Here is a 27359-nt window from a genome sequence, read left to right as displayed (position 1 = left end):
AAAATCCACCCGTTAATATCACGTTAGTGACAATATATACCTTTCAGAAGTGGCAGCTTAAAGGATATTGTGTTAGAAAGTAATAATAGTAATAAATAAAACAATAAAATCTAGTTTTGTTAGTATGTTAATGATATTCAAATATCGCTTGTTTGTCTTTTAAACAATGATATCGAAATTTTACAGAGATTAACACAGATATACGTATAATTATAATAATAATTTATGCAGAAAATCTATTAGAAAGTTAGAATCATTTTCCTAGATTGTATTTTACTAATTAAATTAATTGTCGATTTATTAAATAGATTTAATGCTGCGAAATCTGCAGATTAGGTGATTTACGAAACTTAATCTGCTAATAATTGTCATTTCTGATTTAAAAAATATATATATGTCTGTGTATTATATATATTACAACGTACGACTCAAGTATTGAAGCCAAGAACGAGACTTAAAATTGCTCAAACGAAGTAATATTAATTTAACAAATGCCCTTATTTGCTACCACAGCTGGAGAATATCAAGAGGATAAAAAAAATTTCTACGATTAGTTTTACTATAAGATCTATCAAAGGAAATGGTAACAAGTAAGAGATTTATGTAAATGACTCAAAATATTTATATTTAGTTTCAATTTATGTAATGAAAAGGAGAAAGAAAAGGAAAGAAAAAAAATTGATAAAAGATCTGCTGTTCTTGTTCTAATGATTTAAACATCTGCTGACATCTAGAGTTGCTAACCGGGACAATGTAGATGGTTAATTTCTTGTTATTTATTGCCTCTACAACTGTCATCCAGTTATTGAGCAATTTGAAGACAGTTTATTTAAAATTTGATTCCTTATCATGCTTAATATATATATTTAGATTCATAAATATTAATAATGATTACGATTATTGTAAACAGCGACAATTTAATTTCATAATTATAAATTATAATGAAAATTGTTTAGAGGCATTGTTTCAATGTTTACTCGCTACTAGGATTTAATTAATGTAATTCATTCTGTTAAAATTGAATAATAATACTCGTGTTTTAAAATAATTTTAAATGTAAGAATTGGCAAGCTCTTTTTTTTTTTAAAGATTTAAATCTGTAAAAGTTGGAGAAGTTTCGTTAAAAGATGCAATATGTTGTAAAATAATTTATAACATAAATTCTGTAAAACAATGTCGACGTATAGTAATCGTACAAGAACGTTAATGTTCAGATATGTAGCTTTTAAATTCTTAATGACATCCGAGTAATTAACGTTATACCTATTCCGTTCGCGTACACGGATATTACGTTAAATGTCTTTTAAATAATCAAAGAATATTCATTTTGTTGTTTTAAATAACACTTCCAATTTGGCCAATTATAAAGAAAGATCTGTCACTTAATTAGGAAAAAAAATGGAGTGAGGATCCATTTGGTCAGTTTAATCTACTTACTTGGTGAACTCTGTTCGCAGCAGTGATTTGTAACCATTTCCCGTTAGTCAGCAGATACTTTAGACCTTCAACAAGACAGACATTAACTGGACCAATTACAATAATTACCTGCTTACCTTAAATAATAATTAAAAAAAAAAAAAAGAATCTTGTTCTCAATCTAATTTTGGAAGTCCTATATTTATATAGAAAGTGATGAAGTAAATGATAAATTAAATTTACACAATAAATTCTGAGCTTCTCTCTCTCTCTCCATTTAAGATTTCTGATTGCTTATTTTGTTAATGGTATTTACGAAATTATATATTTCATACGCTTTCAATAATATCTTAACGAAATTTTTTTAATATGTGTATGTATTGTTTAATGTGTATAAAAATTTAAATTTGAGATTGAGATGCTGTGCTGTTTGTAAATAGATAATTTTTAAGTAGAGTAATGAAACTTTAGAAAGAAAGGAAAAAAAGGAAAGAAAGAAAAAACAAGAACTGGAAAGTGACTTTTGGTTGACAAGTTAAAAACTAAGGAAAAGAAAATCCAAGGAGAAGAATCAGACTCCCACTTCTTAGACAAGTCTGTAGAGTATGCTAATAATACACTATCTGTCTCGTCTTTGGATTTTTCTTCCCTCTTGGCTCTTGAGCAAAATCACTTTTTGGTTCATTTTTTTTATTTATTTTTTTATTCATCATACCAACTTCAAATTCCAAAAATTTTCTGTTAAAAAATTTAATGAATTACAATACCGTGAAGCAGTACACGCAATACAATTAAGTTTAATTTTACTTCTTATTTGTTAGCATAAATATTCCAATTAAGATTGATTTCCAGATCGAAATATGATCGGAATATTGATTGCTCGAGGCTAGCGTGGAAATTAAACGACGATTGTCTGATATGATAAAGTATTTTATAATCTCTAAAATATCTATTAAAAAATTAAAACAATTCATTTTTATTTTATCTACTTTTCTGTTGCTTTCGTTCTCTTGTTTTTATCATATTTTTTTGGAAAGAAAATGAAAACAGTCTTTACAAAACACGATATTTATAAATTATTGCATTATTTCTAATAAATTATTCATTTTCTATTTGTCTAGTTTTGTTTATTTTATAAAAAAGAAACTTACATTTCATTACACTTTTATGCAATTTTATAAGGCAAAGAAAGAAAAGAGGAGGGAAAAAAATGAGACTGTTTTGATGTCATAGAACTCATTCTGTAACATTTTATCTATCTTTCAAATTTCATTAATTATAAACTACATTACGTGCCCTTAATTAATGCATATTTTTAATAAATTGAATTGAAATTTTAATAAAATTAATTTGAAAATGTACAGATTGCTACTAAAGCTCGATATTAAATTACACAAAATTGTTGATTCCTAACATATGAAAATCTGCTTTCAATTTTTAAACTTTATATAAAAGGAAATAATAAAAATTAAAAAAAAAAACAAACCCACGGAGAACGGTTTTTTGTTTTTCTTTTGTAATCACATTTATTATGTGCACTGATTCAGTTTTGTACAGTAATTCTTTGACTCATGAATCTTAATAAGTTTAGATTATTGATATGAAATGCGCAAAATTAGTCACAGATATAATTTCTGTTCATTTAAAATCCAGTACACGTAATAATAAAATTTCTTCCTGTTTGTTTCGTACAAAAAAATTTCAGTGGAAATTATCTGAGTTTAATTAATGTAGAAAAATTTAACTTTTGTAACTTATCGGATCTCCCTTAAAAAATTTTTCTATTTAATTAAATTGTAGCGAGAATGGATATCTTTCCGTCTATTAGTAGAAGCGAGTTCCGAAAATTAAATACGTTTTTTTCTGTCGGATTTCTGAACTTTCGGTCTCCGAAGGCTTTTGATGTACGAGAAGAACGAAATATATCTTGGTTATCAATTTTTCATAAGTTTCTATATAAAGTATCGTACACAAAATGAAATTGAGCTCCTTTATACAGAGAAATCCAATTTTATATTTTAGAAACTTTTCTCGGCTATAAATTTCATGCTCAACAGCCATTCCATTATCGCTTCAAATTTAAATTACAACTAAGTAAATATATATTTTAACATATTTATAATTTATAAGAAAATATTTTTATTCGGATCTTTATTTGAATCTATCACTCCAAAGATTTTATATAAATAGTTAGAAGACTATCTGTATAAAAAAATAAAGTTAATGTCAAAATTCTGAAAATTGTTTATTTTTAAGCTTATCTAAATTATTTTTTGCACATTTTTAGACTAAATTTAATTATTTTAGTCAGATAATTTGTGAATTAAATTAATTAGATTAGATATAAAATTAAATAATGTATTATAAATGGTCTAGCTCTAGAATTTTTTAAAAATTTTAAATAATGTTAATAGTTTCTTTACAGAATTATACTAGCAAATGATTTTTAGTTTTTTATTTTTCTTTTCTTATCTCTTATACTGAATGTCATTTTTAGTGCACTAATTAATTCTAGAGAGAGAAGAGCAATTGACATTTTAAGTAAAGTTTCGACTATTGAATTATATGCAAAAAATCAATTTATTTTTATAATCTTTCTAGGAATATATATTTTTATTTTCTTCGTCTACAACTGAATTCATTTTAATGACATTATTTCTCTCAAAAGTAAATTATTACCATTCTAATTTTTTATGACCATCGTTGCATTTTTTTTTGATATAACTGATTATCTGATTTTTATATAAATAGTGAATTGAGGGAAAAAACTTCTTCCAAAATACAATAAAAGAATAGGACTTTTATAAATGAATGTTTATTTTATAAAAAAAAAAGAAAGATTAAAAATAAGTTACAATTTTCAATATTTAAATGTTTTTCCATCTCCTGAATATTTTAATTTTCTAAACTTGAAAAAGTTTTATCAAGTTAATTGACAAAATTTTAGACTTTTTACATACAAAATAACATAGTCAGATTGGAAATACAAACTAAATTATGTCACATTTAAAAGAAAATGTATGTGTAAAGATTAAACACATTTTGAAATTTAAAGTTCATAATTTTAAGAAATGAAAATTCAGTAGGATCTTGCTGATCCAGAGACCCTAATTGTCCAAAATTCTAATTAACCCAGATGGTCAAAAAAAATTCTGGATCTCTCCCTCTCTGTGAACAAAATACATGGCTTGTCAAACATACAAAATACATGCACTTACCTTGCTCTGTTCAGAAAACACGGAGTACAGACTGTCAAAATAAATTTTAAATTTGCTATTGGAATAGAAAACAAAGGCTAGTCTCATCTCCTACTTAATATATGGTCACCAACTTACTCAGGGAATGAGGTTGAAAACCCTACATACCCGAATCGAGTTTGTCATTTTTCAAAAAATTGATTAATGTCAGTCGTTAGGACATAATACAACGGACTCATCTGACTATAGTACGTTCGGAAATCCGTATTAATACAAAAAATACACTAAGGAAAAAGAATTTTTGATAATCCGAATAGGCTCGAGCCCCGATTACCATAGTTTGGATTAGTGATTTATATTTATGAAATTATTTATAAATATATAAAATTCAGTAAAAATAGCTTTGAAGTTTATCATATTTAAAATAAGCTTAAAGCCACTCTCATCTCCTACTGAATTCATCATTTATCTTTTAAATGGAAATATATATTCGTTTTTATTAACTTATTAATATTTGTTAAGAAAGTCGTGCAAAATAAAATTGTATATTAATTATTAGTAAATGTATTCTATGGAATTTATTTAGCCTCTCAACTATAATTTCTTTTCTGAATGTAACTAACTATAAATATTTTTAAGAAATTAATACAAAGATTAAATTAAATCAAACAGCGTAGCAAAGTAAATATGAAATTTAAAAATTACGGAATGATAGAATTTTGATAACATAAATTTTTTAAAAATGAAGCCAGTCACATTTGCAATTTAATCAATTTATAATTATATTTGATGAATGATTAATGGAAAATTAATGATATGAGTTAGAAAATCTCTCGAGATTACGATAACTAATGAATTTTAAATTGGAGAAGATATTTATTAAATAAATTTTATTATTGAAATTAAAGAGGAATATTTGTTCGAAATAGTTTATTTAAATGGCATTTTATAAATATTTTATCCGACTTTGGTTAAATAAAATCTTTTATTGCTTTGTTTTATTATTTGATCGATCGATCCCGAAATTACATATTTTAGTCGATTCGAGTTGATAATTATTCGCTGTTGTTTTTGTGTTAAAATTTTAATTGTGTGTGTTATGTTGGTAAAGTGCTTGTCAGTTCTGTTTGCGAAGCTGAATCTCATTTATTTCTTACGGGAACGAGAAGCACGGATATAATAATGAGGATATGCATCGTGAACTCTATGTGAAATCTATAGAAATTCACTGAAGTAGGAAAATATAATAAAGTTTAACAAACTGTCTGTTGCGCATTGAATGTCTGGGACATTTCTAATTTTAAAAATTAAAATTAAATCTCAATTAATCTTGAGAGATGTTGCATTAATTATATTCTGAAATTAAGTTGAATATTTATCGAATTTAATTTCTTTAACGCTGCTATTTATAAAATCAAATGGTACAGAAATATCCAAATTTATGAGTAAAATGTTAAAACAAGGTTGTCACCACAAAAATTGCTTATTTTAAGTTATTTATAATTGCATCATTTAAGATTCTTTTTGTTACAGTTAGTTTTTGTAAGACATAATCTTCTTATCCTGATGTTGAAGGCCATCCAATTACATTTATGAATGCACTTTAGAATTACTTCCTGTTATATTTGGGGTATAAACAAAAGTTTCGAGACATTTTAGTTGTTTTGGCTTTTGTGTTACGATGGAAGTTATATAAAATGACCCATTTAAGTCAACCAGTTGGCAGGATGCAATACATCATATTCAAGTAGAAGTTTTCTGCTATTAGTTGAATAATTTATCCAGATTCAATAGTTAATCTTTGCACTAAGATTATAAAGTTTATTTCCTCTCATATTTCAGATTCATTTATATATCTAATAGAACTTTTAATTGAATTTCTCAATACATTTAAGATATAATTGAACTTTTTACTTTACAAAATCAGAATGAAACAAATGTATTTATTATCATCTTGTGTTTAACAGTTAATTTAACACGAAACTGTATTTTATACACTGTTTGTATAATTTTAAAAATTATTAAATTGCTAAAATTTATATTTATTTTGTTTTTTAGTCATAATTTGTTATGTTGACCTTAAAGTGATATGTAAAAAAAATAAGATAATTGAAGCAAGCATGGCAACTGACATAGGAGATATAGTGAAGCAAGGATATGTCCGGATACGTAGCCGGAAACTTGGTGTAAGTTATTAATACAAGCACAATTTTAATTATATCTGGAAATTTATAACGAAACGTTAATCTGTAATTGTTTTCATTTGTAGTTATGGCAGCGGCGATGGATTGTTCTTTGTCGTGCTTCCAGTAAAGGGCCGTGCCGACTAGAAAAATATCTAGACGAGAAGAGCGCTCGGAGTAGTGCCGGACACAAGGTCGCCTTATTAAGCACAATAAGTAACGTATCAAGAATGGCGACGAGTATGAAGAGGCATGGATTTATTGTGTCTTTTAGAGATAGCACAGCAAAATGTATGGCTTGTGATTCAGGTAAGCAATCAAAAGAATTTAAGCACATATTAATGTGGAATAATGTTAAAAAAATCAAGTAACAATATAATAATAAATTTTTATTTTACATAAACATTATAGATACGAAAGTTTTGCCTGTTCTGTTCAAATAAAATAAATTTTGAGAATATTTATTGCCACCAATTTCTTAAATATATCTTAATATTAAAGAATGTAGTTAGTAAAATCGCATCAACAAATTATGTACAAAATTCAAATAACATCATTTAATGACATTTATTGTAAATTGAATAATTTAGAGGAGGATATTAATATTAATATATACATATTATAGGAGGTAGGATACATATTATAGGAGGAGGTATATATTAATATCTACATTAAAGTGACAAAATTAACAAAAACATGTTTTTTAAATTTTAACTTAAATTTTCTGATGTATACGTTTATTTTTCTTGTAACTGTTCTTGATATTAAGAATATTTGGTACATAATTTTTTTACTGCTGAATTCTTTATTATTATTTAATCATACTTACTTGCTTATGCTTAAGTTTTAGTTGTAGTTTTTTCTGAAAATAATCTTAACAATTAAATTGTTAAGATTATTTTCAGAAGAAACTACAATATAAAAATATGTTTTCTCTCAAACAGTTTTTGAGTTCCAGAATAATCTCATAAATTTCATGACCTGGACCAGAAGATAAATTTGTATTTAATGCAACACTATATTTAGCAAACAAATTTACAAATACTTAAATTTAGAGAGATTTTTTATTATAAGATAAATGTTTATAATAAAAAATTAAATGAGATTTAATTTGAAGTTTAAACAAAATTACTAAATAACTATAAAATTGTTGATAGTACATTACAACTGCATGATTTTTAAAATTGCATTTCATTTACTTATAAAAATTGTTTTAATGTTGAGTTATCAAGCTAAAACTACATAATAAATACATACATTCATACATATATACATACATGCATGTACAAATTGTAACATAGTACATGTATATGTATATGTATATTTTGCTTGCCCACCCGATATATATATATATATATATATATATATATATATATATATATATCGGGTGGGCAAGCAAGAGTTCAGTGGGAGCCTAAATGTAGGTTTTGCAAAATGTATGGGAGCCGCAGTTCTGTACTGTCGTGGCGGATAGTATGGTAAGGCGCGTGATTTTATTATATAATATAAAACAAATATTGAATTTTTTTAACAAACATATTTTCACAGAATTATAAAAGTAAAATTGTAAAACAATAATCAAAAACAGAAATTAACACTTTCAGCAAGAGCCGCATTTGCCCATGCCTGATATAAATATTCTAAATTATATCTACAGGGTGTTCACTTTATCCAGTGCAAAGAGAGCTTTTCAGCATTCTACAAATACATGTAATGCTCAGGCAATCATGAAACTATGATCTCTTTACAGAAGTGTTTGCAGTTTGCTGATTGGTGGAGCACCATGACAATGGTGCTCCACCAATCAGCAAACTGCACAGTGTTGGCTCTTTTATAAGGATGTCGGCATCATGTATCACTACATGATTTTCCGAGATGACGTACTTTAATTTGCATCTTGTTTCTATTGTAAAATTTATGTATTACTGTGGAACTAATGCACCATATGCATATATTTGTGCAATACTGGAAAATCTTCTTTTATGTCTGGATAAATATTAGTTAAAGTGAACATCCTGTATATATATCCTGAAAATGAGGTAATGTTACCGTTTGATTTTTTATAAAGAAGAAATAATATGAAATATTTAAAAAAACATTTTGATTATGCAAGTTAATATTGTATTTTTATGTATCCAATTTAAAAGATAATTTGTAGTTTCTCTTCTGATGACAAGAAAAATTTGATAAGGAGTGACTTAAAGTTATTTGATAAAATATAAATTCTTTATTTTTATATGTTAAGTAATTATTATGAGATTTACTGAAAAGCTTTAACAGAATATGTCGATCCAAAAAAAGAACTCACTAGACTAATAAAATATTTACAATAATTGAATTAAGCCAAATGATCTGCTGGATTATCCATTGAGCTATTTTAAGGCTAGTAAATAATTAAATACAAATCAATTTGGCCATCTTGTGGTAAATTCAGTAATTAGAAATAAATTAATTTTAATTTAGTTTTCAAGACATCGTAGAAATATTTATAAGGCTCCATAAAGTATGGAACTAATTCTGAGTGTAACACACAAAATATATATACTGTATATATAGGTTTGGTGTGTATGTGTATGTAACAGTCAGGTGATTTGTGAATTCCACATTGCATAATAGGATAAGTAAATGAAAATAAATAAAGAATCTTAATTTTTCTCAAAGAAACAAAGTTATTTAAGAACTTAAATTCTTATTAAATTTTCTCTTATTTCTTTGAATTAAATTCCTTTCCAAATAATCAAATTTAAATCATATGTTAATGGAATATATACGTGTATGTGTATATTTAAAGATCAATGTATTCTTGTTATACTGATGCACTGTCGATACTTTATCAGTAAATTTCGAGATATGCTTGCTAGTATGAAATTAGCTATTTAGACATTTATTTACTACATACTTTTATCATTAGCTAATTAGTAAAATGTGACAATAATTACAAATTTTTGAACAAATTGCATCATCAAACTTTTTATAAAGTACAGTCAAACCTGTTTTTATGCGGGGGATAGGGACCGCATTAAAAAAAAATCTCACAAAACTTCACGAATGGCTGTAAATAATAGTTTTCGCAACACAATTAAAAAAATAATTTTTTTATGCGGACAACAGGGACCGCATAAAAAAAGTCTCACATAGAAAATAACTCAAAACCGTACGAAATAGAATTTATTGACAACAGATGTCAGCACTTGACTGCATCGTCTGGTCTATCGTCTGTTTTACATATTTTTGTCCAGGTGGTGTTTTGTTGACTTAAAAAGTAAATTATTTCATTTTTCGCATATTCATGCAATAATATTACTATAATAAGTGCATTTATGCTATAATAAGTTTATTTAGCTATAATAAGTCAACGTAAGACATGACGAATCGCACGAGACTAGTCGCCAAACTATACCGCACAAATTAAAAATTCGCATTAAAAAAATCGCACAAATAAAAATCGCGCATAAAAACAGGTTTGACTGTACTTTCATTACAGATTTAATTACTTTTTATACACCTTTAATAACTTCATAATAAATTTACATATAAACCAAATTTATAAAACTTGGTTCTTAAAAGAATTATTAAAATATAGTTGTTTATTTACAAACGTAAACATACTTTGTTGATGAAATAAAACACTGGAAATCAATAATTAAAGTTCATTCATATTAACACTTCTGTAGAGGAAGATCTTATAAAAATTAACAATTTGAAAAAAAAAAAATACAAAGAAAAAAATTACCATCCTAAGAAATATGGTGTTACATTCAGAAATAATGCATAATTGAAATTAATCCAAGTATTTGCTGAGAGCACTAATATCTACACAGAAAGTTCTATTTCAGCTGTTGTAATATATTGCAAAGTATTATTGTACTTTATAGTAGAACCCAGATTATCTGGGATAACGCGGATCGATGCTACCTTGTATAAAATGACTGGCCGTTTTGGAATAAAAATTATGAATATAAAAGATATATATGGTATTACTTTAAAATCACTAAGGTATAAAAAGAAGTTTAAATCATATATAAGAACACTTTTTAAGTCATTTATTATACAGCTAATAAATAAAATAGTTCTAAGAATAAAAATGTATATTTATTGTAGTTACATTTTAACATGAGTGGTTTCTCATGTTGAAGTTAAATGATAAAATGTAACAAAAACAAATCATTTTGTAATACGTGTTACTGTTTTAAACTTTCTTTAAAGATTTCTTTAGTGTTTTTTTCTTTTATAGTTGTTCGTCTCTTTTTTTGCTTCAACGTTCCTCAGTCACCTCGGCATCACTTTTTGTGGGCGGTTGGGCCCTTCTTTGCCATCTGGCCACCCTCATTGTGGGTTAATCCGCAACAGGCATGGAAAAGAATGTCCTTTTACCGTCCACAAGATGAAGTTTTGAAAAATGTCACTCGCTCAGTACAGTTCAGATTAAAAGTATTATAATATTTATGTGCTAAGTGCATTCTTGGCAAAGCTTTTATAAATTAAAGGGAAAGTAGTGTATTCAGTTATAGATTTGCCTTGAATAATGTGGAACTTTGATTAATTGGGGTTCTACTGTATTATGATTTGATATCATGTTGTATTATTCTTTGTTTCATCAAAGCTGATTAGCAAAAGAATAGATGATTCTGGCTTTTTATTTTATTAAAATAAAATAAAAAGCCAGAATCAGCTATTCTTTTGGTTATTAAAACAATTATTTTACTACATATATCATATTGATCAAGATAAGCATAGAATAATTTTAATATTAAACACAATTTTTAACAAAGAAAAAGTAATTGTTCTGTACTTTCTTGTTTTTGCTATTAATATATTAATTACAATTTTAGTAAACGTTAACATACTGTGGAAGCAGAAACAAATTTTGTTAACATATTCCAAGAAACAAAACTTATGCTAACTTTAAATTGCCACAGTTTACAAATGAGAATATAGATTGGTGCAAGAAAGTGACTAAATTACGATTTTTTTATTATAAAAGAAACTTTTAATAGACTGAAGATGAAGTATTTTTACCTCAAAAATGGAGTATTAAAACAACAAAAACACCTTATACATTTTTTAGAATTATACATTGAAGAAACCAAAATGGAAATTTTAGGTCTGACTAAGAACATTTAGACCTAAAATTTGCATTCTTATTTCTTCAAACTTATCATTTAACGTGCTGTTTCCACCATTGTGTGAGCACTAAGAGGATCTTTTTTCATATCCATAGTAGTTCTACCAGTTCATGTAGTGTGGCAGGATGACAAGTGGTAGGGCCTGGAATATCCAGGAAGGACACTCAAATAAAAAAAACCCCGAATATTTTTCATAGGCAATCAATCTGCCACTCTGGAGTATTAGAGTGATAGGTTGATATCTTTCCCTAAATGATTAAGTGGAAGTCATTGAAGAAAATTATACTAAGTGATTAATAATGAAATTATCCTATATATTATGTAGATGGGAATTGTATAGCATTTGATGAGGTAAGAAAAAGAGAAATTAGCATATGAAAATTTCAAAATATCACTTACTGTAGGAATTCTGTAGGTTTTAATACATTTCAACTATAATAATGTCATTCTCCTTTTTCATATATGAATAGTTACATTTTTTCCTAAACATATTAAACCTATAGTAATTATATTACAAAAATTAGATCTTCAAATTTTTTTGATATAAATTTAGATTGTTCTTTTTTTTTATAAATGTCTAAAATTTCTTATTTTAAAATTCAGATCTTGAAGCAGATACATGGGTGAAATTACTGGTTCAAGAATCATTTTTACCTCAGCCAGGTTTGGCCACCGGCGAACCGGATGTATTAAGTCCAGGAATACAAAAGGAATTACAAGGTAAAAATTGACTGTACTGATTCTATTAGAAAAAGTCCCAGAAATTTGTTAATTATTATAGCAAGGTAAAATATTTTAAAAGTAATTGTCATTTTTATTTCCAAGTAGTAGTGACTATTGTATAAAATTATAGAAGAAAAAAAATTTAATGGCAATGTGAACATGCCATTACATTTTTGTGCAGACAAATATATTCATTTATGTTTATATAAACATCCCAAATTTTTCTGTACGCAATATTTAATGTGACGACAATAAAATTTCTCATAGTCGACTGGACTGTCAAATTAAGATTACATATATGGCACGAATGAAATAAGTTATTGCTTGCAAAATGATGTCTTCTAATACGTGTTTTTACATTTAAAGTGATTATCTGTCACATTGTAAATTTATTAAATTTGAGACTTACTAATGATTCATAAGCTGTTTGGGCCATAATAGTTTGGAAATTTTCTTGTAATATGAAGAAATATTAAATTCTGGATTGTGATTAACATGTGTTTAAAGTAGCAGCTAAATTAAAATAAAATGCAAATTGATTTTGTCAGATTTTTATCTACTTAATCAGCATAAGTATTGACCATTTTAATACTTCTAATTTAGTTTGTCAGATGAATTACTAAAACTATTAATAAATCTTATCAAATTGCAAACTACATATGGGAAGAAGTAATGGTCATACTGACTTAAAAATGTTATATAACATTTTAAAAATTTGTGTATTAATTAGTTTTAATAATCATAATCTTAACGTAGTAATGTTTTACATTGCAATTTGTTACAAACACTTAACAAATCCCAAAGTAAAATATTTTTAAAAATTATACCCTTTCCATAGATAAGGAGGTAAAGAAGTTAAGATTAAATTGATGCAGTCTGTATGTAAAGTTTATCTCATATAAATATATATATATTAAATATTTTCATTTGAAAGACTGAACTTGCAACTGGAACTCACTTATGCACAAATGAACTAGCTCTGTAACCTATCTAACATGACATCATAAAAGAATAAATAGTAGTCATAATAAAAGATGAAAAACTTTCAATTGCCAGTATAGACATACATTGATGTCACAACTTACTTTTTGAACAATTTCATCTACACGTCATTCATTGTCGTCTTGTCGGTTTGATGAAAACATTGAATTTAGATATGATTAGATCTGTTAATAATTAATATAATGTAATTAAATTTCTAAGAAATTTAAAGTAAAGTTACATTACAATACTTCAGGATGAATTTTTTTTCTTAAATGCTTTTAATAAAAACTTTGTTTTATCTTTGAAATATCTAAAAGCTCAAATTTATTTTATTTTGATCTTATCTTAGAACAATTCCATGTTTATCTCATGCCAACACCCAAGTTAGATGAATTTGGCGAATGCTTACTGCAGGTAACTCACGAGAATATATATTTATGGGACATTAGCAATCCTAGGTTGAAATTGGTTGCTTGGCCACTCACTGCACTTAGAAGGTATGGCAGTGATCCGACAAAATTTACTTTTGAAGCAGGCAGGTTAGTAAATCGTTTTTATTTTAATACATAAATTTACAATTTAAATAATCCACAGTAATTATCTTTCTGAAAAAATAACTTTTAGACACTGTACAACTGGTGAAGGAATGTTTGTATTTCACACATTAGAAGGAGAAAAAATATATCACAAAGTACACCAAGCAACACTGGCAATTGCCGAAGCTCACCATCGGTTACGGAAAAGCGAAGACAGAGCAAACGGTGCAGTGCAGTCTCAGGTAAAAACGTTCCTATCAAATTAAAGCATCGTACGATTTAACTTAATACTAAATAAATTTTGTTTTCTCAACTCAGGAATCTTCAAACAGAGTATCTATTCAAAGTGCTCCCAGTTCTCAAGATACTTCTTCTTACAACAGTGCATTAGAACTGCAAAATTATTTTCAAGACGGTGGGCAAGTTGCCGTTGATGGACAACCGAGTACGAGTGGTGGTAACAAACAACAGTCTGGAGACGATGCGTTTCGCAAGAACTTACAAGTGCCGCCACCGTCGTCAAAATGCAGCTTGCGTTCTCATTTATTACAATACACCTCAAAGCAGTGACAAATCACATCTTGAAATGATAGTAGAGAGATTTGTACAGATATGGAAACAACAAACTGCATTGAAGTTGCATTTAAAAAGTACAAGTCACATTGATACACTTATATTATTGACTTAAAAGTCAAATTTTTCAAGGCAGACTCATGATAATTTTAAAAGACTATTGTTTATGTAAATGATTATTCAAAGTTATATTAACACACATACACACACATACATACATACATACACACTGTTTATAAAAGAATATACATTACTGAAATTCATAAGATTACTTCCGTCCATAGTTTTTAAAATTTTTTGTTGTAGAACTCCTTTCAGTTTTTAAATTTGTATATTAGAGGCTTTTTGAGAAAGGTCTTATTGAATGTTAGATGCTGTTTAAAATAGTTTATATTATTTAAAGGAATTTATATTTCCATTATTGGAAGGACAATCATTTTTTTAAAGGATTATTTTAAAAAAATAGAGTTTAATAGATAAAATTAACACATTTGCTACATTTTATCTAATAACTGTCATTTGTAAATGTGTACGGAGAGAAATGATTTAATGCAGGCTGCGAAAAGAAAGTATAGGTCATAGCAATTTGAATAGCATGGCTGTGATTGACTTTCTATTTAATGCAGTTTATAATAAAAATTAGCTAGATAACATGTGTAGGCAGATGTGTTAATTTGTTATTTAATATTCTATGTGCAGCTGATAATTTTATGACAAAATATTTAACACTTGTTGAGATACATATATGTATCTCCTTCAAGTATTCCTGAATTGGAATATCTAAATAGGTATCGATATTATTCTTTAATGCATTTGTAAAACTTTTTATTTTGCTAATTGTCTTTTTAATTTGGCATTCTTTATATTAATTTTTATAAAAGTAAACATCCCTTAATGCAAATGTACAGCTAATTCAGTTAATAGTGTGTGATATGACAAATTTGTTAATATCAGATTGTTTTGCATTTCTTGTTAAATGGAATTATCGTCATCTTCAATTGACAAATTTTAGTGTCTGTTTACTACCCCCGATGAGTGGTTTTTGTAAAGATATATATAAAATCGTGAATATCATTGCATTTCATAGAATTGTTTATCACATTTCAGATTTTTAAGTATTGTAAACTTTCAGATAGATATATAAAAACTTAAAATGTAATCATTTGAATAAAATATTTAAATAACAATTTATAGAACAATTTTTGTCTACTTTATATTTGTTTTTATTTTATAACTTTGCAAGTTATTTCAACTGTATGTACAGTTCTTTGAATTAGCAGACAATATTGACAGAGGAGTAACATTTTAAAGAGTTTACTCAACAGCTATTACCAACTGTCACAAATTCACACAGAGGAAAATATCTGTGCCGGGGATAGTTTCGGATATTAACACCCTACAGTTTGACTTGACACTTCTCATATAAAAATGCTATGCAACAACAGTTCATTGCAATAAAAACTGTCAAGAACACTTACGAGACCCATCTCTTTTACGTACTTGGGTTTTGTGAAAAACAAAAATAGTCGATTAACAATTTTTACAGTCTGTGGCACGAAAGGATTGAGTTATTTTTGTAATATGCCACTGAACTGGTGCAAATTATATATAAATACAATTATGCAACATTTGCATTGCTCAAATTCTTTAATGCAGAGATTTTTAAAGAAATATATTTAATTCATAATTTTGATTTGAAGTTATATCGCTGGATACTTGATTTTTTTGAGATCTTATTCGTGATCCTATGATTGAGACCTTATTACAAATCAAATTGTGCTAATGCCATTTTGCACTTTATGCAGATCATGAGCGATATGTCTTTTTCAATGAAGATTTTTACTTTTAGATGATACAGATAAAAGGCAATATTTTTATAAAAAATTTGATTTTTTTTTCTCTTTTTAAAGTAAGTGCTTTATACTAAATCTACAAAATTGACAAAACCCATTTTCTCTTCATATATATATATGTTTGTATATAAAAACAATATGGAAAAGGCATTTTGTATTTGTCAATAAAAAACTAGATCCTGCTCTGTGGTGGGTGAATCATGTATCACAAAATGTGGCTTGTTTAGCTCGATCCTGCATTATTATTGTAGCAAAAGGCACAGCTGACAAGATGGGAACACTGACACACTATTAGGTGTTATCAGATGGCATGACTCTTGAGTTCCATTGTGTTGTATCTTATGTAGGTTGTCCTTTGATGATATAGATACTAAACGATGCATTAAATATATAGGCAAATGAGGATTGTGTGATCACAACCAAATTGTCGTAGTTCAGTCGAGAGGATGTTCCGGACAGGAACGATTGACTTCAAACCAAGCATCGATACAACTACAAAATTAACCAAAATTACTAAAATTATTTTCATAACAACAAAATAAAAGTCTCAAAATGTTACTCATGCTTAAGAATTACGAAATTACATTGTCAATCACTACTTACGTTTTATGATATATACAAAGACAGGGTAATCTTGCAATTGTATCCCCTTGTAATAATTCTTCCAAGCAAATAACACATTCTCCTTTATCTTCTGTTAAAACATCCTCTGCAATATAAAAATATATGGAATAAATTATTTGATAATGTGAATTAAAATGGTAAGAATAATCAATAGATAAAATTTGAAGTGATTTTTAAATATACCATTATAAATTATTCTTGGCTTAGTGAGACACATGACTAAATGGCACTCTACGTCATCTGGTAGAACAAATTTGGAACAAACTGGGCATTTAATACCTGCAATGATCATTAAGATAATTCTCTTAAATATTGATTTCTGAGAGAAAATTATAGTAAATTTTAACAAGATCAAATATTTGTAAAAATATATAATAATTAAATTGTTTGAAGCAGTAATGCCAGAACTCTGGTCTGCCATTAGATCCAGTCTACAAAGGTGTTTGAGGCATTTCATTAAAAAAATCATTTATACTTTAGAGTTTTATAAAATTACATAATTCTCTAATATGCCTAACTAGCTTAGCTCTTGGTAAATTTGTTCAGCGGGTCATGATTGTTCATTTGGTCGAGTACTGAGGTACCACTGTATTTGATGAACATAACTTTGATATATGCAGTAGCATCAAGGGATTAATTAATTAATCAAGGGATATATATATATATATTACTGTATATTTTATATAATGTATGTACATATGAACGATGCCCTTTTTCGTAGTTTGTGCTCCCTTTTTATCATCTGCTGGTGCCGCCGTGTCTCAACTTATGTATATACATCATAAAGTATTTTTTGTAGAATAGCAAGTCCTTAACTTGCATGAAATGCAATTAATTCATTCTGAAGGTTAAGTTGAAAAATATTTTATTTTGAAATTGAACAATATAGCCTTATCTTTTAAAATAAATAAACAGTTACTCTTGAGAAGAAAGAAAGAAAAAGGTTTTTGCCAAGCTGAAGCATTGCACCACATAATTATGAATCCAAATGAAGATGAGGAGTTAATATTCTTCAAATATATAAATATGTTTGTGGTCTATTTATAAGCTATGTACAATTTGTCCTGCTGATAAAAATAAGTTTGGTCAGCACCAGTTTGAATGTTCCCTCATTAGTTTAAATGCTGCTTTTTTTTTTTTAGGTTTTGTGCGATTAGATACAATCGTATTTATGACATAACTAAAAAATAATTGAATTTACATTCAAAACTGTGGAAAAAATTAATTTTTTCCCCCACATCCCACATATTTTTACGTAATTACTGCACCGGATAAAATTTTTTGCATGTTATATTCTGTAATAAAAATACACATTGATTTTAGGATCAATAAAATAAATATTTTTAATATGAGAAATTTTGTTAGAAAAGAAAAATTATTTATTAAAATTCATTTTTCATTAAGTTTCCAGACAAAAAGATATAATAAAAATTTCATAATTGCGCAATTTGTTTTGGATTTCTTCCTTTAAAAAATATTGATTATTCAATTATCTTACAATAATTTAATTAAAGTGAAGTATAAAATTAATTATAATCATTAATAAGTTTGTAAACTTTTAATATTAAATACATATCTAAAATTTAACTGAAAAATTATTTAATATTTTAAAAAAATAAATTAAAAAAAAATTCAAAATATTTTAAGTAGTTTTAAAAATTAATTATATTTTCAAAAGCTTTTTTCGAAAGTATCAATTATTATTGAATTTAACCTGATTACTCTCCCTTCAGACTAATTAAACTGTTATCCTAATAATTAACTTCATCTTCAGTCAGACAATACAATCCCTAATGACAGTGTTGTCAGACATGTCAATGCAGCAAAGAACAATAACTGCTTTTGCCAATTATATTGGAATTTTCCAATTAGAACACTGCGCATAACAGTGATAGTATACAGAAGTCATTTTTGGAGTATATGAATAAATGATGCACGACGTTAATCTTCTTAATGCAAGAGGATCTAACACAAAGCAGCTTATAATTGACAAAAATTAAAATACTTTAAAAACAAATCTGTAAAAAAATTGTGCGCGCGCTCGTGTAACAAGATATTCCGAGTTAAAGAATAATTACAAAATACTGGATAGATTTTTTTATTATGTAAATAGCAACATATTGAACCTGTTATATAATGACTAAATTATGTAAATTAATATTTTATTATATCATGCCATGATTATATCACTGGAAGTTTGCCATATTACTTTTAGTTTTATGCTGTGGTGAAATTTAACTTTTTTTTTTTTTATCTCGAGAATCATTTCACTAAGTAAGCAAAAATTCAATGTTTAGAAAGTTTACGAATTTATTATTTCAAGTACACGAATTTTATACGAATTAATTAATTAAAGTGTCATATACTCCCAATATACAGATAACATTCTTTTATTTATATACATAATTTTGTAAGAAAAACGATAATTGCTGGATAAGTTTATTAATTTATCTTTCGTCTAATAATCTGAATAGAGTAGCATAGATATTAGCAAACTATACTATATTAGAATTAACCTTTTGAATGTAAATGTGTAAGAATTAATTATACACAACGATATTATTTATATTTATATTTTTTATCATATCATTATTTTATCATTTTAATATAAAAATTTTAGTTTGGCAATTTTTTTTATATTATTATTTCATTTAATGGATATTTAAAATCAAATTAAATGTTAAAGAAATAATTTGATTTGAGGAATATTCATTAAAAATATATTTTAGTTAAAATACATTTATTTAAAAAGGTTCTGTAGAGCAAGTAATGCTGTAAGATGTAGATAGCTGTCAAGTGCTTGTGTCTGGAGGTAGAGATGGTTCCCTTTTGCCCCCCCTTTTTTTAAACAAATGAAATATACAAAATGTGTCCTTATTAATAAAATGCATGAAGTTCTTATCTTTTTGTTAGTGAAAATAACATTAATTGATAGGAGGTAGCAACTATTACGGCCCCAAGTTTCTCCAGGTCTCAGGAAAAATCCCCACCTTCCTTCCCTCTCTGGACGTAGAGTATTGGAAACCGTGGTCAGATGTGATAGAGATATAAATTCCTAAATGGACGTATAGTCTGACAAGAGAAAAAACAATTAGAACTGAGTAAGAGTTCAAAAATGGCTGTAATTGGAAAGAAAATGGAGTGCAGACAGCTGACTTAGACATATAGGATGATAGGAGGACTGATCCAATAAAAAAGGTAAGATATATATTTAAAAAAAAAAAAAAAGTAGAGAGAAGAGAGTCTGAAAAACTTGAAATTAATTAATAAAAACAAAAATAGACAATATGATAATTCAAAACAAAGGTATAGAGACAAAGAAATCTGAAAGCTGATTCCAAATAGTGTGGTAATAATTAATATTTGAAAATAATGTTAAAGTAACTGTTAAAAAAAAAAAAAGAAATAAAGTTTACACAACTGGCAATGTTTGTTAAAGCAGTAATAGCGATTCCCATTTTAATAATAAATATTAATGTTTAATTTAAATAAATTAAAATTATCGTGGATCCCTAATTAATACATTGGTTCTTTATTTTGTTTAAAATAGAATTTTATTCCTCTTAAAAAGAGAACTGATATCAGATTTATTGAAAAACAAATTGATTATTCTTTCACTTTATATTCATTATTTAATATATTAACAAGCGTTTTTGATCACCTTCAGTGACCATTATCAGGTTAACGCACACTTAAGATTCAAAGCATTTGAATTAGAACAATTTTTTGAAAAGATGGAACATTATAATAATATTAACTTCAAAATCATATTAAAGGAATTGTTGATTTGCTTGTGTTAAATTATTCTACACAAACCGAATACTTCATACATTAGTTTTTATAGATCTTTATCATATTTAATAAATTACTATTGTATATTAGTAATATAGAATAATTCATTTGAAGATCTTTTAAAAATATATGTTTCTTTTTATACAATCATACAGCCATTTTCACATAAATCATTCTAAATCCTACTTACTTAATTTTGTTACCGAGCTTATTTCTTTTGACCTTATAAATATATTTTCATAAATTATTAGGCTCATAATTAATTTTCAGTAATTAATTTTATAAAAATTTGATGACTAATTTTACAATTAATTTTTTTTTATATTCAAATAGTAGACAATAGACATTTCAAGGCTATATTACCACACAATATAGGAACATTTAAATACGGAAATTTTATCGCTCGTCAGAAGGTAACGAAAATCGTAGCTACCATATACACTGCCAATCTGATACTATGTAGTAACAACATTCAGAGCAAAAAGTTCTTCCTTCGTTAAAACTATTTCAAGGAAATATCGCTATAGGAATACTTGGACATCCTTGACCTCACAAGCAATAAAGAAACGTTCTATCTCCGATAAAATCTACAATAACCTTGTGTGAAAATAGCTTCTTTTGTAAATATAGACGAATTTGGGTGGAAAATTTATCTGGAGCAAAAACAAGATTTCTGCTTACAACAAACAATTATTTGTTTTACCGAAATTTAAACGAATAATGAAATATTTTATTGTATTTCACAGCAACGACAGTGTAATAAAACGATTACTCATTCGTTGCCCTAAGATCAAAAGTCTCCGAAAAATGCCGAAAGAATCATTAAATTATTTTCGTTTATTTCTAATAAATTACAGAACAATGCCCGGTGGTAAATTCGTATTGTAAATAAAGATATCGGATCAAAATAAACACAAGACGACGATAATTTTATTGATATTATTTCACTACTTTGATATAACTTGTAATCTTGTATATCTAAACGAGGAATGTATGGAACATAATTGGAATGAAACGGCGAGATCAACAAAATTGACCCTTTCACCATCATATTGTGTGTAGGCTATAGTATTTGTAAACGGCGACAGGTGGAAAGGCCATCATGGCGCCAATCGATAATTGTCTACCAGTTATTTCTCGGAAGAGGCCAAATTTAACCAGGAGTATAACAGTTACGCTCTCATTCATCTTTATGACTTACGAGTTAGAGTATTTAATTTTATTGCGATTGCTTAATGCAGTACACTTTATAAATGCGGTTTAAATTATTTATAATTGTTTCTGTTTTGTTCAAATTGATTTCGAAAGGTAAAGATAAGCTTAAGCCCGGATTCATCCGGAATGCGTAATGGGAGACGTCCCGCCATCGAACTTACTGGGGAAAACCTGTCTTTTGTTCTCTTGTCATTGTCAGAATTCGATAAACAACTGGATCTGACATGAAAGAAACTAAACGATAAATCGTTACGAAATGAACAGCTTGTTTTGTTCCTTAACGTTTCCATACAAACTATGAAATAGCTCTGTAACTAACAAGAGCCATTTCATTTCTTCACGCTACGGATAAATCTTCATTTGGACTCGGTTCACGTGATGCCGAACTGCATCCGGACGGACACGTGATCAATTTTCGGTACGTGACCTAATACAATTAGGTTAAACGATGAGAGAGTGAATTGATAAAGACAAGTTACAAGCGTAAAGACTATTTTGTCCGATTGGGGTCGTCAACCTCCTTTCTGGTCCATGTCCCACAGACGAAAATCGGTCGTGTGATGCCGTTCTTTTGCCGATTGACAGTCAAGGTAAAAGTAACCAAGTGTGTAATATGTAACTTTCCATATCGTTACACCCGTTTTTTCCGCTATTGGAATAAGAATACATACCGCAGATACATATCTTTTCCCGTAAAATATCCCCTTCAGAATAATACGTTTCGATTAATCAGCCAATAAAAAATTAACAAGACGTGACGAGTATCCGTTATGAATCATAAAAATTATACAGATTTGAATCAATAATACAAGAAAAAATAACCCTTCTAATTATAATTAACAGATCTAAAACGTTTACTAGAGCAATAAAAAACCGAATTTAATATCGAAAAAGTTAATTTAACTAAAAACGAGCAATTAAGTTTATTTGTTAAGAGTTAATTAACAAAACTGACCACGTGTTGTGAAATCAAAATTCCCAAATTACCGACTGAAGTAATAGTTTTTTTTTTTACTCGATTCCGTTAATAAACTGGGAGATAATTTGTATGGAAGGATTAGATTATTTATGTTTATTTTAAACACTACGAAATCAAATTTTGAAATGAATTACCCGCACGAGGTAATAAAAAGATAATCAAAGATTTTCTCTAATTGATTTAATAACTCTAAATTTAGAAATCTTTACTTCGATTTTATATATAAAGTATTTAACTTATTCCACACCGAACGAAAATAGAAATTACCTAGGTAACCTAATATATATAACAACATTCGAATAGAAGGGGAGGGGGGAAATCGAATTAAACCGTCTGCCGAAATGACCAATACGTGGCCACTTTGAAGAAAATTCTACTTTAAATGCTATCGCTTTCGGTTTAGTGACTAGATCGAATTCGTCTATATAAGATACATTGTCAACAAAAATTGAAAAATGGAGTTCTCGCAGCAGAAAAATCGATAAAACCTACAAGAGAAATATCGATTATCTTAAGAATTTGTGCAAATATCGTATTTGAAATGTATTTTCTTAACTATACATATTCATTCCAACATGTCTCTGAATATCGACGTATGACCTTTCATCGAATGACAGCAGACACATTTTCTTTCATTCTGTATAAAAATCTATATTTTGATATCTTCTCTCAATATTAATAAAACAAAATAAAATAAAGAAACTAAAAGTCTAATGACAACTTTAAAATTTTAATTATTTTTACAGATCCAAAACTGGTCAACCATAGTATATATACGCCCTATATGTAGTGTTCTGACGTACGCAGACACTATATTCGAGTCTAAAACTACACGTGCAATATAACAACCCATAAAAATATCGACATTCAAGCAAGATTTCTTGAATTCTACCCTATATATACGTGTGAAATTCAACTTTTCAACATTTTACAAACACGTGACACGTAAATAGATTAATATTCTATTCGGTATAACTTCGGGTTCATTAAATCCACCCTTCTCCGATGTAAAAGAAAAAACGATTTAACTTAACGATATAAAGAATTAGAAGTTAATAATTCGAGAAATACATAGAGTAAATACAGCAATTTATTTTCTTTCAAAATTCAAATAAACCATTTACTTTCTAAACACAGATTCTTTTTTGAATGTTAAACTAATCGTTACCGAAAAATGTTGATTCAAATTCTGGTTTACAATACAATACATCGAGATAAACTTGTGCATTTGTATTATATATCGAGAAAAATTCTATTTTCTCGACAATTTAAGCTATCGGGCAATATATATTTTAATATTTACGTTCCTTTTTACAAAATTCTATCCAAATTTTATATATTTACATGGTATGTATGTACAGTACGTATACGTGTTTTTGAATTAATTCCCCCCTTATCTGAAATAAAAGTAATGGTTTTCTTCGGTGTTAAAAAATTGTTAAATTAGTTCACTTCGTAAATTATTAATTCCGTATATCGTATAGTTTAAAGTTAAATAGTGTTATTAATACAAGAGTGTGTTAATTAAATGTGTATAGCTACGTGTATGTCTACACACACACACACGTTTCCGACAGTTGCCGTTGTTCAGAGGTTTTACTATATTGTGTGTATATATATACATATATATAGATTCATATTTTGCTCATATATAATAATAATAATATAAATTGCGTGTGTACGTACACATACACACAATTTATATTAAAGGAACACTCGAACGCCGTTTAGTGGTGGCTTTGTTGGAAAGTGGTCGTTATTAGAGATTTAACTGTATATGTGTTTGTGTGTTTACGTGTTAGTGGCGCGTTATAGCTTCACTGGGGCCAGGCAAATTTGAATTGGGGGTTAACTTCAGACATTACGGGGAATTATTGGAAAATTCTTATTAGTGGAGGCCCTAATCAATTGCCCTAGTTTGTGTGTTGTATGCTGGCATATAATGCAAAATCTACATTTTACTCAAATATTTTAATTGCTTAATTACAGATAATTTAATGTTATCACCGAATTATTTTCTGTGTAGAATTTCAATTAATTTCGTTATATTAAAAAAAAAACTATTAATTAAAATAGTTTCGGCTATTTTAATTAGTTTTATACGTTTCGTGGTTTTGTCACCCGATTACTTAAAACGGCGATTAATAAAATAGGAGATAGAAGAAAGGATATTTTAAATATCATATTTTTAAAATCTTATCTCAATTATAATTCGTTTACCTTTAACTATACCATTTAACGAGAGAATAAAAAATAAATAAAAAAAAACGGCGCCATTTAATTGATTTTAGTTCAATTTTTGTGTCGGGATATATTTCACTCATTAAAATTTTAATAGTTCTTAAGGTTTAAATTAAACACGCCGTCTTATAACAACAAACAATAAAAAGAGCCACTTCCGTACCGGATGTGACGTAACGGATTAAAAAAAAGCAGCTTTTTTCGGACAGGATGTCGAGTAGTGACGTCAAATCCGGGTGGAGTTTTAATATATATTATTTTAAACTTTTAACGTTTTCTTGTTTTTTTTTTATTTTTATTATATTCACTTTCTACATTATAAAACTTTATTTCACGCCTTAAATGTGAATAGAGATTAATTATCGAGCGGTTGCATTATAATGAACTTGGTAATGATCGCTACGCCCTTCTATTTAAATAGGTGACGTCACGTTATATTTTATACATACACAGATAAACTTTAAGAAAAATTATGTATAAAAGTTAAGCATTTAATCGATATATAACGTTGGCCGAAACATAAGTTCGTCAACCTTAAAAAAGGGTGAGTTGGTGTGTGTGTGTGTGTATGCGTTTCGTTGGTGTTTTTGTAGCCCGAGAAAATGACTCGGCATAACTCTTTCAAGGTGACCCGTAAGGCACACTGACCAATAATATTAAAATTTCTACAAAACGTGGCTTTAAAATTCTAAAAACCTATAAAAAAAATACACATATTTTAATCGAAGCGGTGACTTGTACGCGCCATTACCAGTCGAATAAGAAATATCGTTAAATTTTAAAAATACAGGTTGGTATCTTCTCTTATTCTTTATATCGATACTTTTACTAAATTCTTAGTACTAAAGCAATCAGCGAAGTGAAAATAATGGAGTTGAAACACAGCCAAAAAAAAGGGGGGGAGAAAAATCTAGTAAGACGAACAAGAGTGAAGTTAACTCGCTTTGCTAGAGACGAAAGGAAAAAAAAAAAAAAATTAAAAATCGTTAGTAAAAGTTAAACGAAATAGAATTTTTCTCAGTAATCTTCAGGAAAATTTAGTTTATATTTATATAACGTGTTTTTCTTTGTGAATTTATATATATATAAACCAAGTTTTAGATAAATGTGACATTTCGAAAATACCCTTCAACGGCAAGAATTTCTCTAAACTATATATAAACTTCTATGTGTAAAAGTGTCACTTTCACATTTTTATTGCGTGTTTTTTCGGTGTAGAATATATATTTTTTTAAAAGAAATAATTGAAAAAATATAATAAAAATTCTTACTTACCATTAAAAGAGACTAACTGCACGGGTAAGGAATGAGCTGCAAATACTCTACCAAAAGGTATATCGTCGGGCGTGCTAGTATCGGAGTCCGGCGAACCCGAAGTTGGTCCATATGCACCGTGATTAGCGGGTATGGTCATAGGTTGACCCGTGTGTCCATTCCACACATTAGAAAGACTTCTTGCCCTTTGACGTGCATCGGCTCTTGAACTGTTTCCAGCACGTAGATGATGATGTGCGAGAACACTTAAACCTATACCAGAATTAGCGCCGGTCCTATTACTGGCATGTACTCTTGGACTATTAGTAGTACTGCTCTGTTTTCCGCCCATTCTTATAATTAATTCGATCTCTATCGATAAATAATTTAAATTAGTAGATAAATCATTACCGGAACGGTAGCCATCTTGTACTCTATCTTCTATAAATTGTTTTTTTTTTTTTTTTATCCACCCGTCGATTCTCACTGTCGAACCAACGAATGATGAAAACCAGACAGACTAGATTTGTTGGTTGAGAGACGTTGCGAAACCATCTAACCGTTGGTTTTACACCGACTTGTTTATCTTATCCCCGTCTGTGCTGTGTTATCTAGTGTTGTTGGCCGACTAGGCCACGAACGTCATGTGACCGGTGATGTCAT

At 27.8% G+C, this 27359-nt stretch overlaps 2 protein-coding genes across 4 annotated transcripts in view; one reads left to right on the top strand and one right to left on the bottom strand.

The window, feature by feature from the left end:
• LOC136977004 (docking protein 5-like) overlaps positions 1 to 15925 on the top strand; it is a 48064-nt gene extending 32139 nt beyond the window's left edge. For all 3 annotated transcript variants that reach the window (XM_067272411.1, XM_067272413.1, XM_067272410.1), the window contains 6 exons: positions 6672 to 6799; positions 6883 to 7105; positions 12526 to 12642; positions 13979 to 14168; positions 14254 to 14407; positions 14484 to 15925. In XM_067272411.1, coding sequence (XP_067128512.1) covers positions 6734 to 6799; positions 6883 to 7105; positions 12526 to 12642; positions 13979 to 14168; positions 14254 to 14407; positions 14484 to 14735 — 1002 coding nt within the window. In that variant the 5' untranslated portion in view covers positions 6672 to 6733 and the 3' untranslated portion in view covers positions 14736 to 15925. The remainder of the gene's footprint in view (positions 1 to 6671; positions 6800 to 6882; positions 7106 to 12525; positions 12643 to 13978; positions 14169 to 14253; positions 14408 to 14483) is intronic.
• A 12-nt stretch (positions 15926 to 15937) lies between these two features.
• Positions 15938 to 27359, bottom strand: LOC136977005 (E3 ubiquitin-protein ligase znrf2-like). The gene is made up of 4 exons (XM_067272414.1): positions 26718 to 27359; positions 17399 to 17494; positions 17195 to 17300; positions 15938 to 17083 (listed from the first exon to the last, which is right to left on the bottom strand). The coding sequence occupies exons 1-4, from the start codon at positions 27046 to 27048 to the stop codon at positions 17026 to 17028; spliced, it is 591 nt and encodes a 196-aa protein (XP_067128515.1). The 5' UTR covers positions 27049 to 27359; the 3' UTR covers positions 15938 to 17025.

The sequence above is a fragment of the Centruroides vittatus genome, unplaced genomic scaffold (genome assembly GCF_030686945.1).
Source record: "Centruroides vittatus isolate TY-2023 unplaced genomic scaffold, ASM3068694v2 contig_439, whole genome shotgun sequence".
NCBI lineage: Eukaryota > Metazoa > Arthropoda > Arachnida > Scorpiones > Buthidae > Centruroides > Centruroides vittatus.
The sequence above is the reverse complement of the archived record's forward strand: the minus strand, read 5'-3'. Positions and strand labels throughout refer to the sequence as shown.